This window comes from Pleurodeles waltl, chromosome 10 (assembly GCF_031143425.1).
Source record: "Pleurodeles waltl isolate 20211129_DDA chromosome 10, aPleWal1.hap1.20221129, whole genome shotgun sequence".
Lineage (NCBI taxonomy): Eukaryota > Metazoa > Chordata > Amphibia > Caudata > Salamandridae > Pleurodeles > Pleurodeles waltl.
Window position 1 is genome coordinate 71,639,393 of NC_090449.1, and position 13,327 is coordinate 71,652,719.

General features: G+C 42.0%; 1 protein-coding gene across 5 annotated transcripts in view; it reads right to left on the bottom strand.

Moving 5' to 3' along the window:
• Positions 1 to 13,327, bottom strand: part of E4F1 (E4F transcription factor 1) — a 336,452-nt gene that overhangs the window by 278,084 nt on the left and 45,041 nt on the right. For 3 of the 5 annotated variants that reach the window (XM_069209720.1, XM_069209721.1, XM_069209723.1), the window contains one exon: positions 9,092 to 9,214. In XM_069209720.1, the coding sequence (XP_069065821.1) occupies positions 9,092 to 9,214 (123 nt within the window). Of the gene's footprint in view, positions 1 to 9,091; positions 9,271 to 13,327 lie in introns of all 5 variants that reach the window. The other 2 variants (XM_069209718.1, XM_069209719.1) reach the window with 1 other exon arrangement.

Sequence of the window (13,327 nt, forward strand, 5' to 3'; positions counted from 1 at the left end):
TAAAAATGAAATCCAACATTTAATGGAATGCCATTTCCAAGTTCAGTCTTCTGAAGGAACCTCACTGACTATAGCACAGAGAGCGGGGGCATGCATGAGAGAACTGCTCCCCCCAACAAGATTAGCATTAATTAAACAGCTCAGCAGCTAAAAGCAGTTGGTGACATAAAACACATGGCTTAACGCTGAAGTGGAACTGCACAACCTACCTAAGTAGAATGAAGAAAAAAAGGGAAAAGGCATCAAAGATATATTATACAATCACCAAGTGCGAGTGATGCAATTTCTGACCCACATGTTCTGAAAAAAGCAGTTGCAAAGCCAATAAGTTCTGTCTTTGGGACCTACCTACTTGAACATTGGCTTTCAGCAATACTGTACAGCATCCCCAATGGTGTGCAGCATGACTCCAAGCACTAACAAAGCCAATAAGTCTCATCTATGTAGGAGTTATTGGGTTTGCCATTGTTCTTCACCCTTTTTGTACAGCAAAAAAAAAAAGGAATGACGTGACCAGCGCTGGCAGGGTGGGAGGCAAGGGGCACATAGACAACAAAAGGGAACAATCATGCCCAGATACAGGTATCTTCATATTGCTTTTATTTTTCTTATGATGGGTGGGAACAGTGGGGGAGGGTGGGGGTTGCAGAAAATAATCAACATGGACAATGGGAGGGTGGGAGATAAGAAAGTGGGAGAGAAACATCACCGTCAACAGGAGAGTGCATGGTGGGAGGGGAGTAGTAACAAGCATCAAAAAAAAATTCGAAAATAGTACTACAATCACAGCGACAGCCGCAGAAGGATCTTAATCAAGATAAAGCAATCAGTCGTCAGCCCATGCTCCAGAAAGGGGAAGGAATACAGATTAGGTGGGTGGGAGAAGTATCACAGAGGGCTCGGGGAAAGAAGGAAGGCGAGAGGCAGGGTGAAGCAACGCTATGGGTACAGGAGAGCCGGAAGCAACACGAGTGAGGAAGGAGGAGCAAGCAGGGAAGAGAAGGGAGTGAGGAACGTGGAGCTATGGATGAAGAAGTACACTGGTGCTGACAAAACGGAGGGTGTGAAGTAGAAGAATACGGGTGAGAGCATGAGAGCAACACGAAAAACAAACAAACATGGCCGTAGGGGGTTTAAAAAAATAATAATTAAAAAAAAAAATAATGCACACTAGGGAAGACAACTGGAACACATGCACACCTATGAAGTGCTTAACCAAAAAAAAAAAATATATATGGTTCCTGCAAAGTAAGCAATGGCCACAAATAAGGAGATCATGCTCCGGAGGAAACACTCAAGGAAGGAAAGCTCACACAGGCAGACTAATAAAAAGCAAGAAAACTAAAATGACAAAGCCAACCAATGGTCAATCAATCAAGCAGAATTTGAAGTCGTGACCAAATCACTCACAAGAGTATCCAAGTGCTGGGAACTATGATGCGTTGAGGGTTTAACTGAACGGTCAGGACTTGAGTCCCATACTGAATTCTAATAAACAGGGTGCTGGAGTAGGTCAATCTAGGACTTCAGCGATTTAGGAGAAGGAGCGTCCTTCACTGTTGCTTCAGCAGATGCTGGGGAAGGGTTTTTGGGATGCGCAGAGCAGGTGTCTGAAGGGTTGGTGGAAATACACGCGGAGGTTGATTTATACGGGTCCTTGCTTGTGGAGGGCCTTGATAAGTGTGGATTAGCATTTTCAATTGACATCTTGGGGGGCCAGTGGAGGTTCTTGAGGTGTCTGGTGATGTGGGTCCCTTTAGGAAGGTCAAGGATGAGCCTACCAGCTGAGTTCTGTATGGTCTGCAGTTTCTTCAAGAGGTGTGTGGTGATTCCTACGTAGAATGCCTTGCCGTAGTCCAGCCAGCTGGTGACATAGGCTTGAGTAACGGTTCGTCTGGTGCCGACTGGAAGCCATGTGACGATCTTATGTAGCATGCTAAGAGTGATGAAGCAGGCAGAAGATACTAAGTTAATCTGGCTCATGGCAAGCTTGCTGTCCAGGATAATGCCAAGTTTGCTGGGGCATGTCTGTCAGAGTGGGTGAGGGGCCTAGTATAGAAGGCCACCATGAGGTGTTGCACAAGGAGCTGATGTTCTTGAAAATCAGCACCTCCGCTTTGTGACTTGAGTTTTAGGTCATTTTTCATCCAGTCCCAGATGCTAGTCATGCACCTGCAAAAGCTAGCCATCTTGGTTGGAGGGTCTTCTGATAACAAAAGGATAAGCTGTGTGTCATCTGCATAGGACATGATGTTTAGTCCCTGGGTTCTGATGTTGGCCAAGGGGGTCATCTAGGTGTTGAACAGTGTAGGGCTGAGAGACGAGCCTTGAGGGACACCACAGATGTTCTTGAGTTCAGAAGTGAATGGTGGAAGGCGGATTCTATGGGTTCTTTCCATGAGTAAGGAAACTATCTGTTTGAGGGCACCTCAATTGATTCTAATGTGATGAAGCCTCTTGATAAGGGCTCTGATGTCAGTGGCAGCGATCAGGGTGTTTTCGGTGCTGTGGTTGGTGCGTAATCTGGATTGGGAGGTGTCCAAAAGACTTGCTCCCCAGATGTTGCATGAGTTGGTAGCCTTTTTGAAGACTTAGGCGGCAAAGAAGAGCAGAGAGATGGGTCGGCAGATGGTTTCTTGAAAAAGGGGTTTGACTTCTGCACGTTTCCATTCTTCGGGGAAGGTGGTGATGGATCCATTGAAAAATGGAGGTGAGCTTGTCACTGATCATCTTGCTCCAGCGACAGAGCTCCTTCCCTAAAACTGTGCAATTGTTAACCAATTGGTAATACCTTTGGAACCCCTGTAAATCCCTAGTAAGAGGTACCTCAGGTACCTAGGACATGAGTACCAAAAAGAGTCCCCGAGGGCTGCACATGTATTGTGACATCCTCAGGGACCCCACACCAAACAAATGCAAACTGCTCTTTCATGCTGCGTGTCCTGGCACAGCTAAAAGTGAAAACACGATATTGCACACATCCTGTGTGCCATGTCCCATAACACTGCATGCAATACATGTAGGTCATCCCTACAGCAGGTCTTACAGCCCTAAGGCAGGGTGCATTATACAAGATATGAGGAAGTAGCTGCACAAGTAATTGTGCCCCAACTAGGTCTGTTGATTCTTCGACATAGTGAGTTAACAGGAACCAGACCAGCGAACAAGAAAGACAGTTTAAGTACATGTGCTGGACACTGGTCAGTACAAATTCCCCAAGCTACATGACGGCTTCACTGAAAATAGAGATGTCTGGTATCAAACATTTCATATTAATAAACACTCAGTGATGGATGTATTCATACATGCACCCAGAGGGCACCTTAGGGGTGCCCCCTGAAAGGAAAGACCTACCATTTACGTGTGTGCTGGCTGACTAGTCCCAACTAGCCTGCAGCCACTAGTCATTTCTGACCGCAAGGGTGAGAACCTCTCATGCAGATAGACCAAAGCCTGCTCTGGCAGGGGTGTTAACACACCCCTCCCAACAGGATGACCTGCAAATCTGCATTCCAAGGAAGGGGGGGCTTCAAAGAAGCCCACCACCCTCGGTATGTAGATCTTGCTTCCCTCGAAAGGAGGGAATGCCAACCCCCTGCCTTAGTAGTCGGAAAGGCTAGCCCATCTCTCAGGTCAGAACCCAACCCTAAAGGTGAGGTGAGCTGCCTGATGTGGACACAACCTTTGAAGTCTACTATCTTGGTAATGACAGAGCTAAGAACTGTGGGACAGGGTTATGCCCACTTTCCACAGGAAGCGGTCATATAGGGGGCACAGTGACCCCAGGGGTAAGTTGCCCGTTGGCTACTTAGCTAACACCCCTAAAATCAGTATTTAGGGGAGCCCCTGGTAACCAGGAAATCAGATTCCTGCTGAACTGTGAAAAAGGACACAAAGAGCTTCAAAAGCAAAGACTGAGGAATAAGCATCTGAGTTGTACCTAGCCCTGTGGGACGCTCTACTACTCCTGTCAAATTGCACCAAAGCCGTCTTGTCCTGCAAGCTGTTGTGCCTCCAAAAGCCTGGGAGTACTGCCTGCCTTCAACAAAGACCCAAGAACTCCAGTGGAGCTGCTTCCCTGCATCTTGCAGCCACCCCAAGAGAACTGCAAGAACTCCAGACTGCTGAAAACCCTACACCTGAAAGCACCACTGCACCCATGCCACCTAGCTCGAGTTGAAGTGGGCCAATGGTACCAGTGTGGTCCTCGGGCCCTCTAGAGACAAAGTCAACTCTGGACTTGCCAACAGGGGACTCACCGCCTCCACCTGCAGCCTCTGTCCACAGGCCCACACAAATGCACCTGGTGGAGAGAACCTGATGCCTCAAGACATCTGCACCCATTAGCCCTGGCCTGTGAAGAAGAGGACCTAAGGTGTCCCCAAGCATCACGAGAGCTGAACCCACATGCTCAGTTCAAACCTGCAGCCTCTCTTTAACCGGACCGATCCCCATAAACTAACATTGGGCATCCAATGCTGTACTGCACCACTGCACACAGTTGTCCCAGTGTGACCGGTTGGTGAGGTCCTGGACCTTCCCCCTAATTTACCTTAAAGTCAACAAAATTGGTCTAGTAAACCACTGTACTATACCTGTATGCAGTACTTGTTTTTTTTTCTCCATAACATTGCTGCTTCTGAAAGTATCTCTCTTGCAGGTTGTGTTGATCTTAAGGTCACGGAGGTGAAAATTAAGGTTTCCCAGGAAGATGTAGTGTTTAGTGTCAAGGGCGATGAATTCACGAATGGCGTCGCAGAAGCTGGGGCATTGTCCGAGAGGTCTGTAAACAAGAGGCCTCATAATGTGCTTTTGGCATCTGTCTGGAGTTGGAAATTTAGGTGTGCCAGGATTGGCAGTGGCGCTGTGGATGGTTTCTTTGTGGATGATGGGAATTCCATCTGTGTGCAGGGGGTGTGAAATTCCTATAGCCCGACGTCCAGTATATATTGTTCGAAATCCCCTTCAGCACAAACCCTTTGGCTGCCAGTTTACAGTACCACATTATGGAGCAGAGAAGGGCATTATCTGCAGTTAAGGTAATATTTGTGTCCAAATGTTAATGCTGTTCAAACGTGGATTGATGGGTCATTAATGCAAAGCCTTCATTATAAGGGTGAGCAGTCCAAATAAATGTTAAAGAGGTTTCAGTTAAATAAATAAAAACGTTTACACCCATTTGCAAAGTTTAATTTGAGGCGAAGTATAACGTTCCCAGAATGTTCTATGATTAGATGCAAACATATGCATAAGCTTAAAAGAAAGATTGATGATTCTCAGGACCAAAGTCCACACAAAAAAAAAAATGCAACTAGAAAAAACATGTTTTGCTAAATTACTGTGAAATTGTAGGTACCATTGCTCTGAAGCATCATTTAGTAAAATGTATTGATGCATGCTAGTAATTTCCCAAAAATATTCATAATGGAAAAAAAAAAAAAAATCAGTGCAACCAGTTGCAACAAGATGAGAAATATGAGACTAAACAAGCATTGGCAAAGTCAAAAGGTCAAATAATGGTGGCAAGTCTTTTTGGAGAAGTGTGGCACAATGGTTAAAGCGGCAGACCCTGATGCAGAGATCTGGCCCGGGACCAGGGTTCAATTCCCGCCTCTGTGGGTCTTGGGCTCAATTCCCTTGGACCAGATAATTCTCGCCTCGGTGCCTAATCTAATTAATGGGTCCCACTCTGTAACTCTGGGCAACAACTTGCTTAATCTCCACAACGGCCATGACAGCGCTTGGATGCCTGGCTTCACCCTGGGGGTTGCCTAAGAGTGGGTGCCTCACAAAGAAAAGCCAGGAGGGGTTCCACAGCGGTATGCGTACAGCGCCTTGAGACCCTAACGGGTGAGTAGTGCGCTATACAAGTGCAAAGTTTACGTTTTACACGTTTTTGGTAACGCATGTCTTGTTTTGACATGGCTTTTGTGACACTTTGTTGTTGTGGGAGCTGCCAGGCCCTCCCCACTGTAACAAACATTGACAAAAAGCCAAAATATTTTTGGTCTCAAAAAGCATACATTGCCATGGTACTTCCTGGCACTGAAGAAAATGACTGTGTGGCGATATGCTTGTGAAAGGGCAGAATGCTGTCACTCATAGTTAGGCCAGCCGAAAGATGGACAGAGGGAGATTAAATTGTAATAAATATAAAAGTTCTTAGTTAATGCAACGTCTAACTAGAGGCCCAAATCTTAAAGAAAGTCACAATAAGTGCATCCATGGTATATATCTTTGCACTAGTGCAGATTTACGTTTTTCGTGAATGCAGAATTTACACAAGAACACCAGTAAACCTTATTATAGCACGAGCTGTATGTGGATTTGCTCATGCGAAAATCTGAGTGTTTATAAATTTACTTTCCTTCCAACCACTTTTTTACCCCCCAATCCTGGAAGAATTTCTACTTCTGCCCTGCTCATGAGTAAATATCCAACCTTTCCCAGTATGGGCAGGATTAGAGAGCTAGTGAAAATCCTAGCCTTACGCTAACAACTGGTATTAGATGTTACACCCAGCCCGAAATTATCATTCAAGGCCCTTTAAGCAATTCTGACATTTAAAAATGCAATGTAATGAAAACAGAGGTAATGGTTGCACTATTAGTCTGTCTCCATCAACTCAACAAAAAGTTAGGTTTAGCATTCATCTGATATAATAATGTAGGTTAGGCATGAAAAGGATCAGCAATGCCATTGCTCATTAGCAAGATAAATTGAATACTTGTATATGGTTTGCTTGTAGTGTGGGTAATCAAACCTCAGGCTCCGTATGCTACTTCACAATAATGTACAAAAATGGGTATATTTACAGGAATCTACTCAATTATATCCATTGGTTATAGATGGGTCTCACAACTCTTCCAGCTATTGCAGATCAAACTGCAAAGATATTTGCCCCTCCCTAGTCTAGCTAAGATGCATTCGATAGATAGATAGATAGATAGATAGATAGATAGATAGATAGATAGATAGATAGATAGAAGAAAACTAAAAGTTGATACCACTGAAAATTATGCCCCCCCATTACAATTTTTTTTTGGTGACATGAGCAATTACAAATATCTTTAAAAAGACAAAAATTTTGTACATGAAATTTACATGTTTCGTTGCTAATCTAAAAACCTGATTACAAAAAAAAAAAAAAAAAAAAAAAAAAAGGGGGGATAGCCTGTTTTGTTAGGAACATACTTCTTTTCTATTAAAGATGTTGAATAAAACTGTTCCTAAAGAAAACGTATGTCTTGCAAAGTAACACTAAACTCCCGTAAATGTAACTTCTCGTCTCTTGATAAACCTCAATTAGCTTCCTTAAAATGCATTCTCATTTTAAAGGTTTAGACTCTAGAGCAGTGGTTCCCAACCCGTGGTCTGGGGACCCTAGGGGGTCCGGGAGAGCCTAGAAAATTTAAATATATTAACAAATATTGACAAATTAGGTCCCCAGCTTCCAGTAATGAATCAGGCGGGGGTCCCCAGATTCCCATGATGATTCAGTGGGGGTCCCTGGGTCCCATTAATGTTAAAGTGGGGATCCACAGAAATCAAAAGGTTGGGAACCACTGCTCTAGTCTAAACTGCTTGTATCTTAAATTAATGAATGCCCTTACGAATTACTAGACAGTCTTGTTTATTGAGTCAATATTCATTAATGAGTGAACTAAACCCCAGAAAACAGCGATTAGAAATTGGAGGTTTGAAGTTTATAATTTTTTGTTGAATTTAAGGAAACATTTTACAAATCTGAAATGTAGCAGACAACTACCTTCTAATGCAGAATAAAAAAAATCCAACTAACTATAGTAATCAACTCACTGTGATGAATGTTTGCTGTGTTAATATTTGTAAATTTTGATGTTCCAAGCAAAGATGCTACTTCTGATAACGGATTTATATTAACAAATGCAATCAGTTCTGTAAGCGCTTCAATTACTTGATGTTTCTGTTCAATGAGAAGTCTGGTTATTGAGCAAAATTATGTTCTAATTAATCTGGTACATGTTGAAGAATCTACACAAAGTCTTCCACACTTCTAGCAAAACTGATTAATGTTTGGCATATGTTTCTTGTAAATCTGTACAGAGAGAAAAAAGTTAAGGTGTGCACGACAATAGTTTTCCATTTAGGCTTCTAAATGGATTTCGAAGCCTAAATGAATGGATTTACACCGACGTTTGCATGAAAGTACAGCTGCAGTCAGAAAGCGTGCTTTCTACAGTTTGATGCAAATCTATTCTTTAGTTTGAGATTATGGTTTAAAAAAGAAAAAAGAAAAAAAAAGTGTGCCCGGTGAGCAGCAAAAACTGATTGGCTGTGCAATGGCTTCAATAAATGTGTTCGACAGTGGGAATTGCAAATTTTTTTTTTCAGGGGTGGGGGGACAGAATAAGGAAGGAATAGTGTCTGGGAATTTACCAAGGCACAGTGACTGTTTCGAACCACACCAGCACAATTGGTGTGCAGAAATGACCAGAGGCTTGGAAAGCTTTTATAAAATAGTCAATAATGCACTAAGCATACAGTAAATTAGTAGGCATGCAGCTTCCATTTGGCCTCTCAGAAACAGGCATCAAGTTTGCATGTTTAAAGACATTTGTAAACTTGGAAAAAAAAAAGAAGGAAGGATGCACAGGAATGTGGCTGCAGGTCCAACTGTCCTTCACCAAAGTCCAAACATATCACAGAATGGGTACATCAGATTAATGCAACGTGTCAGTAAGAGCACCTAGAAAGTCACTGGAAAACATCAACGGTTAATTCTGATTAGGAAGAAAATAATTCACCACACAAGGTATGCATCAAACACCCTCATCTGTGCAGTTGTCTCGTTTTGCTCTTGGTAGACTTCCTTATTTTATTCATGTGCCTTTGGCAAAGGGAGAACAAAGCATGGTGGGGTGTGAGATATGGGGTGAGCTCCATGCCGTAACTGGCACATTTCTTTTTTTTTATATATCACTGAACATAAGGCAGTCAACTGTGCTAGAAATAGACTGAATTTCGAAATTGTCATTTACGGTTGTAACACTTGCAAAGCAAATAATCATTATCAACTAAAAATGACACCATTTCAGTAACAATTTCTTACCGTTTTAAATGTTTTGCGGCACACCTCACAAACATATCGTCCATCCTCATTGAGAACCAGCTTCTTTGTCTTTATGTCTGCCTCGTCTTCTGCACCATCCTCTCCATCATTGGAATCCTCCACCTGGACTTCAAAAACATGCTCTTGAGAGGAGATTCCCTCGTCAGTTGTGCGGCAGCCTAAACAAATCAGTCAACCATTTGAAAATCTAGAGTTTAAAAGTCATAAAGCAACGCAGTAGTACACCACACACAAGCACCTGAGAAGGACTCAAAGCAGGCACAGATGTGGAGCACGTAAAACTAATCACTGGTAGAAGCCATAGGAAAGGTTAAAAAAAAAAAAGTTACTTACATGTAACTAGAGGTCACTGTTGAGATAATCATCGCATTCTTTACTGCTGGAATAGTTCTGTTGGTCCAGAGGGATCCTAAAATCCATTTACTTCTCTTAAAGATGTTTTTGTAATTAAAATAAAATCTCAAACATAGCCGGAGAATGTAGCTTTCAGGACACCAGCCTTTCAACACATAGAACACCCAGTCTTCTTATTAGAGCTCCCTGCAAGATAATTACTTTTCTCACTTATCAGATGTTGTATGGGCTGACTCATGTATAATCTAAATATTCAATGTTAACTACCACTACAGTGAAGTAACTTTTCCTAGTGCAACATGGGCTCTTCAGAATTATTCATAATTAACAGCACAGGATAACGAGCTGTACTCCTCAGTCATTAATGGAAGAGATTTTTAAGGGCTTCTTGCTGTACTTGTGTATTTGCTTTGCATTACAACGAATACAATGATATCTCCAAAACTAGACGACTGACTTCAAGGCGGCAGCATCACAAATTTCTGAACAGGACCAGAGTTGCAACCATGTCTCTAGCCATAAGAGCTCGTAACCTGCGCAGGAGAGACAGATTAACGTACTGCTGTGATAGCTCCATCAATGTAGTATTTCCAAGCCCGTTTTACATCTATTGCTTGTAAGAACTGAAGAAGAATTTCCCAAAATATAGTGGAGGGTTCAATTTTGTTGACATGAAGGAAAAAAAAATCTTTCAGGAAGGAAAAACGCTTAACACTATTGTGCTTTTCATCGGCTGTGGGAATGGTCTTCTTAAAAGACAGTACTTATTACATGCTTGCGTTATCTCAACAGGTCTGTCCTCCCAGACCTAATCAGCATTATCATGAGAAAGTGAATAACGTCTCCAAGATTTACCTGCAGGAATCCCCTCCTGTGTTGATGAAGGGATCTGGATCTAGGATCCAGTATAAGAGACACTGCTTTAAGCAACCAATCAGCACTGAAAGAATGGCCCTTGGTCACCAATATTAGCCAACTCTTAAGGGTGTTGAATGCCTTCAGCGCCAGGCTCAGTGACACTAACACTTTCCATACTCAAACTTCTCAGATTCCCGGTCTGACAGGGCCAACGGAAAAGCATCAGTCTAAGCATCAATGTCATTGTGTAAATCATCCCACCATACTCCTTGATGAGAGATGCATTTGCTTGAATTTAAGGTCAAAGGTGCAATCCAATTAGAATCAGATCAAAACAGAGGACCACATTACTTTAACACTTAACAGAAAGTGTATCACAGAAGTGGCCCTACTCTTTTCTTAGCTGGCTAAGGAACAGACTAGAATCAACCAGCAGAGTAAGGGCAATGGAGTGAGCTGGAACTACTGTCATTGACCATGATGTTGTTGGCCCAGTCATTTGTGCCTTTCGAGTATCATGCCAGGCACAGAGGGAGATCAAGTAACAGGAGATTAATGACTCTTTGTAAGCACCGGATCTGAGACAACCAGGACTGATTTCAGAGCCAGACAGCTTTAAGACAAGGCACAACTAAGCAACGACAGCACCTGGGAAAAACAGCTGCTGTCAACACAAGAGAACAATAGTGGCTCAAACCACCATGGCTCAAGATGGCACACCATCTTGGATTAAAAGTCAAAATCATGCATCACATCCTTTCTGATGGTGTATTCCTTGCACTTGTAAAGACTATTTGGTGAGGCTGCAAATCCTGGAGAAATGTAATAAGTGTCGATGAGGAGCCAGAAACTGCTTTGAAATACGTAGTTGTGCCTTAAACTAGGGTTGTGTCAATTGCTTTTTTACACCCTTGTCATATGAAACACCATTGTCATGAAGTCAGCTAGTTTACCGCCTGTTAAATGTGTAGTAGAAAAAAAGAAAAGAAAAAAAGAAAACAATAAAGAAGACATAGTAGCACGCCAGCCCGTGACCATTTTCTGCTCAACAAAAAGTAAAAAATGACAAATAAAGGATTGACTTTAATTATTAGTGAGTGGATGAGATGAATTGTGGCACTCTGCCTGGTACTTTTCTTTTTCTCTCATGAAGAACCTGTATGAGCAACTGATCTGCCCAGACAGAGCCCTAAGTTCTCCAAAGAGCATAAGCAGTACCTCAATGAGACTGGAAAATTCTGAAACCAACCTCAGGTTGCTTTGTTGAGGATCATGAGGGTTAGTTATTATACCCATGTGTATGACTAACATAGTAGACTGACGAAACTAATCTGAAGAGAAAAATTATTAAATAATAAAAATGAATTCATCTGATTCATTTGAAACTAGAATGGAAGCAAAGTTAAACACTGCAGTGATTATTTTTTTGTAATAAAGAATTTAAATGCCACTAGAAACGATGCCTTAATGGAGACAGATGATGACAAGGGTTTTACCACATGAGCTCATACCAGGATAGTGAATTGTACTGAAAAAATACAGTGATCAATTGCGCAATAAGTCATTATTTTACATGACGAGTCCTAACATCACACAAATTTTTTTAAATTAACAAATAACAAGGGGAATAAGGCCTGGCAATTCAGGATGGAACGTTCCTATTTTATCAGGACAAAGACTGATTTGCCTAACTTCCTTAGAATTTTTAATTATAATTAGAAAGCAAGTGCTAACCAGCACTGAAGCGGCGTTTCTTAAACAGCTTTAAATATCTCAAAAAAGCAACTTTAAGCACAACGAGCAATTTTGAGTTTAAAAGTAAAAAATATAAAATCATAAAACATTGTGAAACAACTAGAACGAGTACTTCACAAACGAAATGAAAATGGTTAATGAAAAAGGTGCAAGCTTTGGCAAGGCTATGACCGGAATGTAAACATTCATAATTCGCCCCAAAGAAAATGCCATTCAGATTTATTGAAAGGTAAAAAAATAAATAAACACCCTACCACCTGAGACGTTACCGAAGATGGGTAACTTGTTCGACAAACTTCAAGCTGCATAGTTCCTACCTTAGAATCGACCCCAAAGCAATATTATCCCTGGAGGTGGTTATGCAGAAAAATGTCAAACAAGGAAGTTCTGCAGGACCGAACGGGCAAAGCGATCATCCCTTTAGACCGGACTGTCCAGGCAGTAATGCTTTGTGAACGTGTGCAAAGAGACCCATGTTGCTGCCTGGCAGATATCCAGGACTAGAACTCCGAGTGCTAATGCAGTGGTTGCAGCTCTGGTGAAATGAGCTCGCAAGCTCTCAGGAGGTTGCTTATTGTCCAATGCATAGCTGATCTTAATGCAGAGTACGACCCATCTAAAGATGGCCTGCTTCTGCGCGGCCTGATCTTTATTCACTTTAACATACCCCACTTTTGTTCGTCAATGAAGAACGGAAACAGTCTTTTTTGTCCAGAAGTTGGAGTTGCTCCTCTTTTTAGAGTGGTGTGGAGGAGAGTAAAAACTCAGGATGATGGATTGGCCTACATGAAATGAAGTGACCACTTTCAAAGAAAGGAGGCTTTTGTGTGAAGCCCCAGTTTGTGAGGGTGTATGGTGAGGTAATGTAGGAAGTTGGCTCTGTATGCACAATTTCAAAGTAAGGAATAGTATGCAGAGTCCAAGGGTTCCCCTTAGAGGTAAGATAGTGGCAAAAAGAGATAATACTAAGGCTCTATTTTGTGGTAGTGTGGTCGAGCAGTAGGCTTATCAAAAGGAGTAGTGTTAAGCATTTGTTGTACATACACACAGGCAATAAATGAGGAACACACACTCAGACAAATCCAGCCAATAGGTTTTGTTATAGAAAAATCTTTTTTCTTAGTTTATTTTAAGAACCACAGGTTCAAATTCTACATGTAATATCTCATTTGAAAGGTATTGCAGGTAAGTACTTTAGGAACTTTGAATAATTACAGGAGCATATATACTTTTCACATAAAACACAAA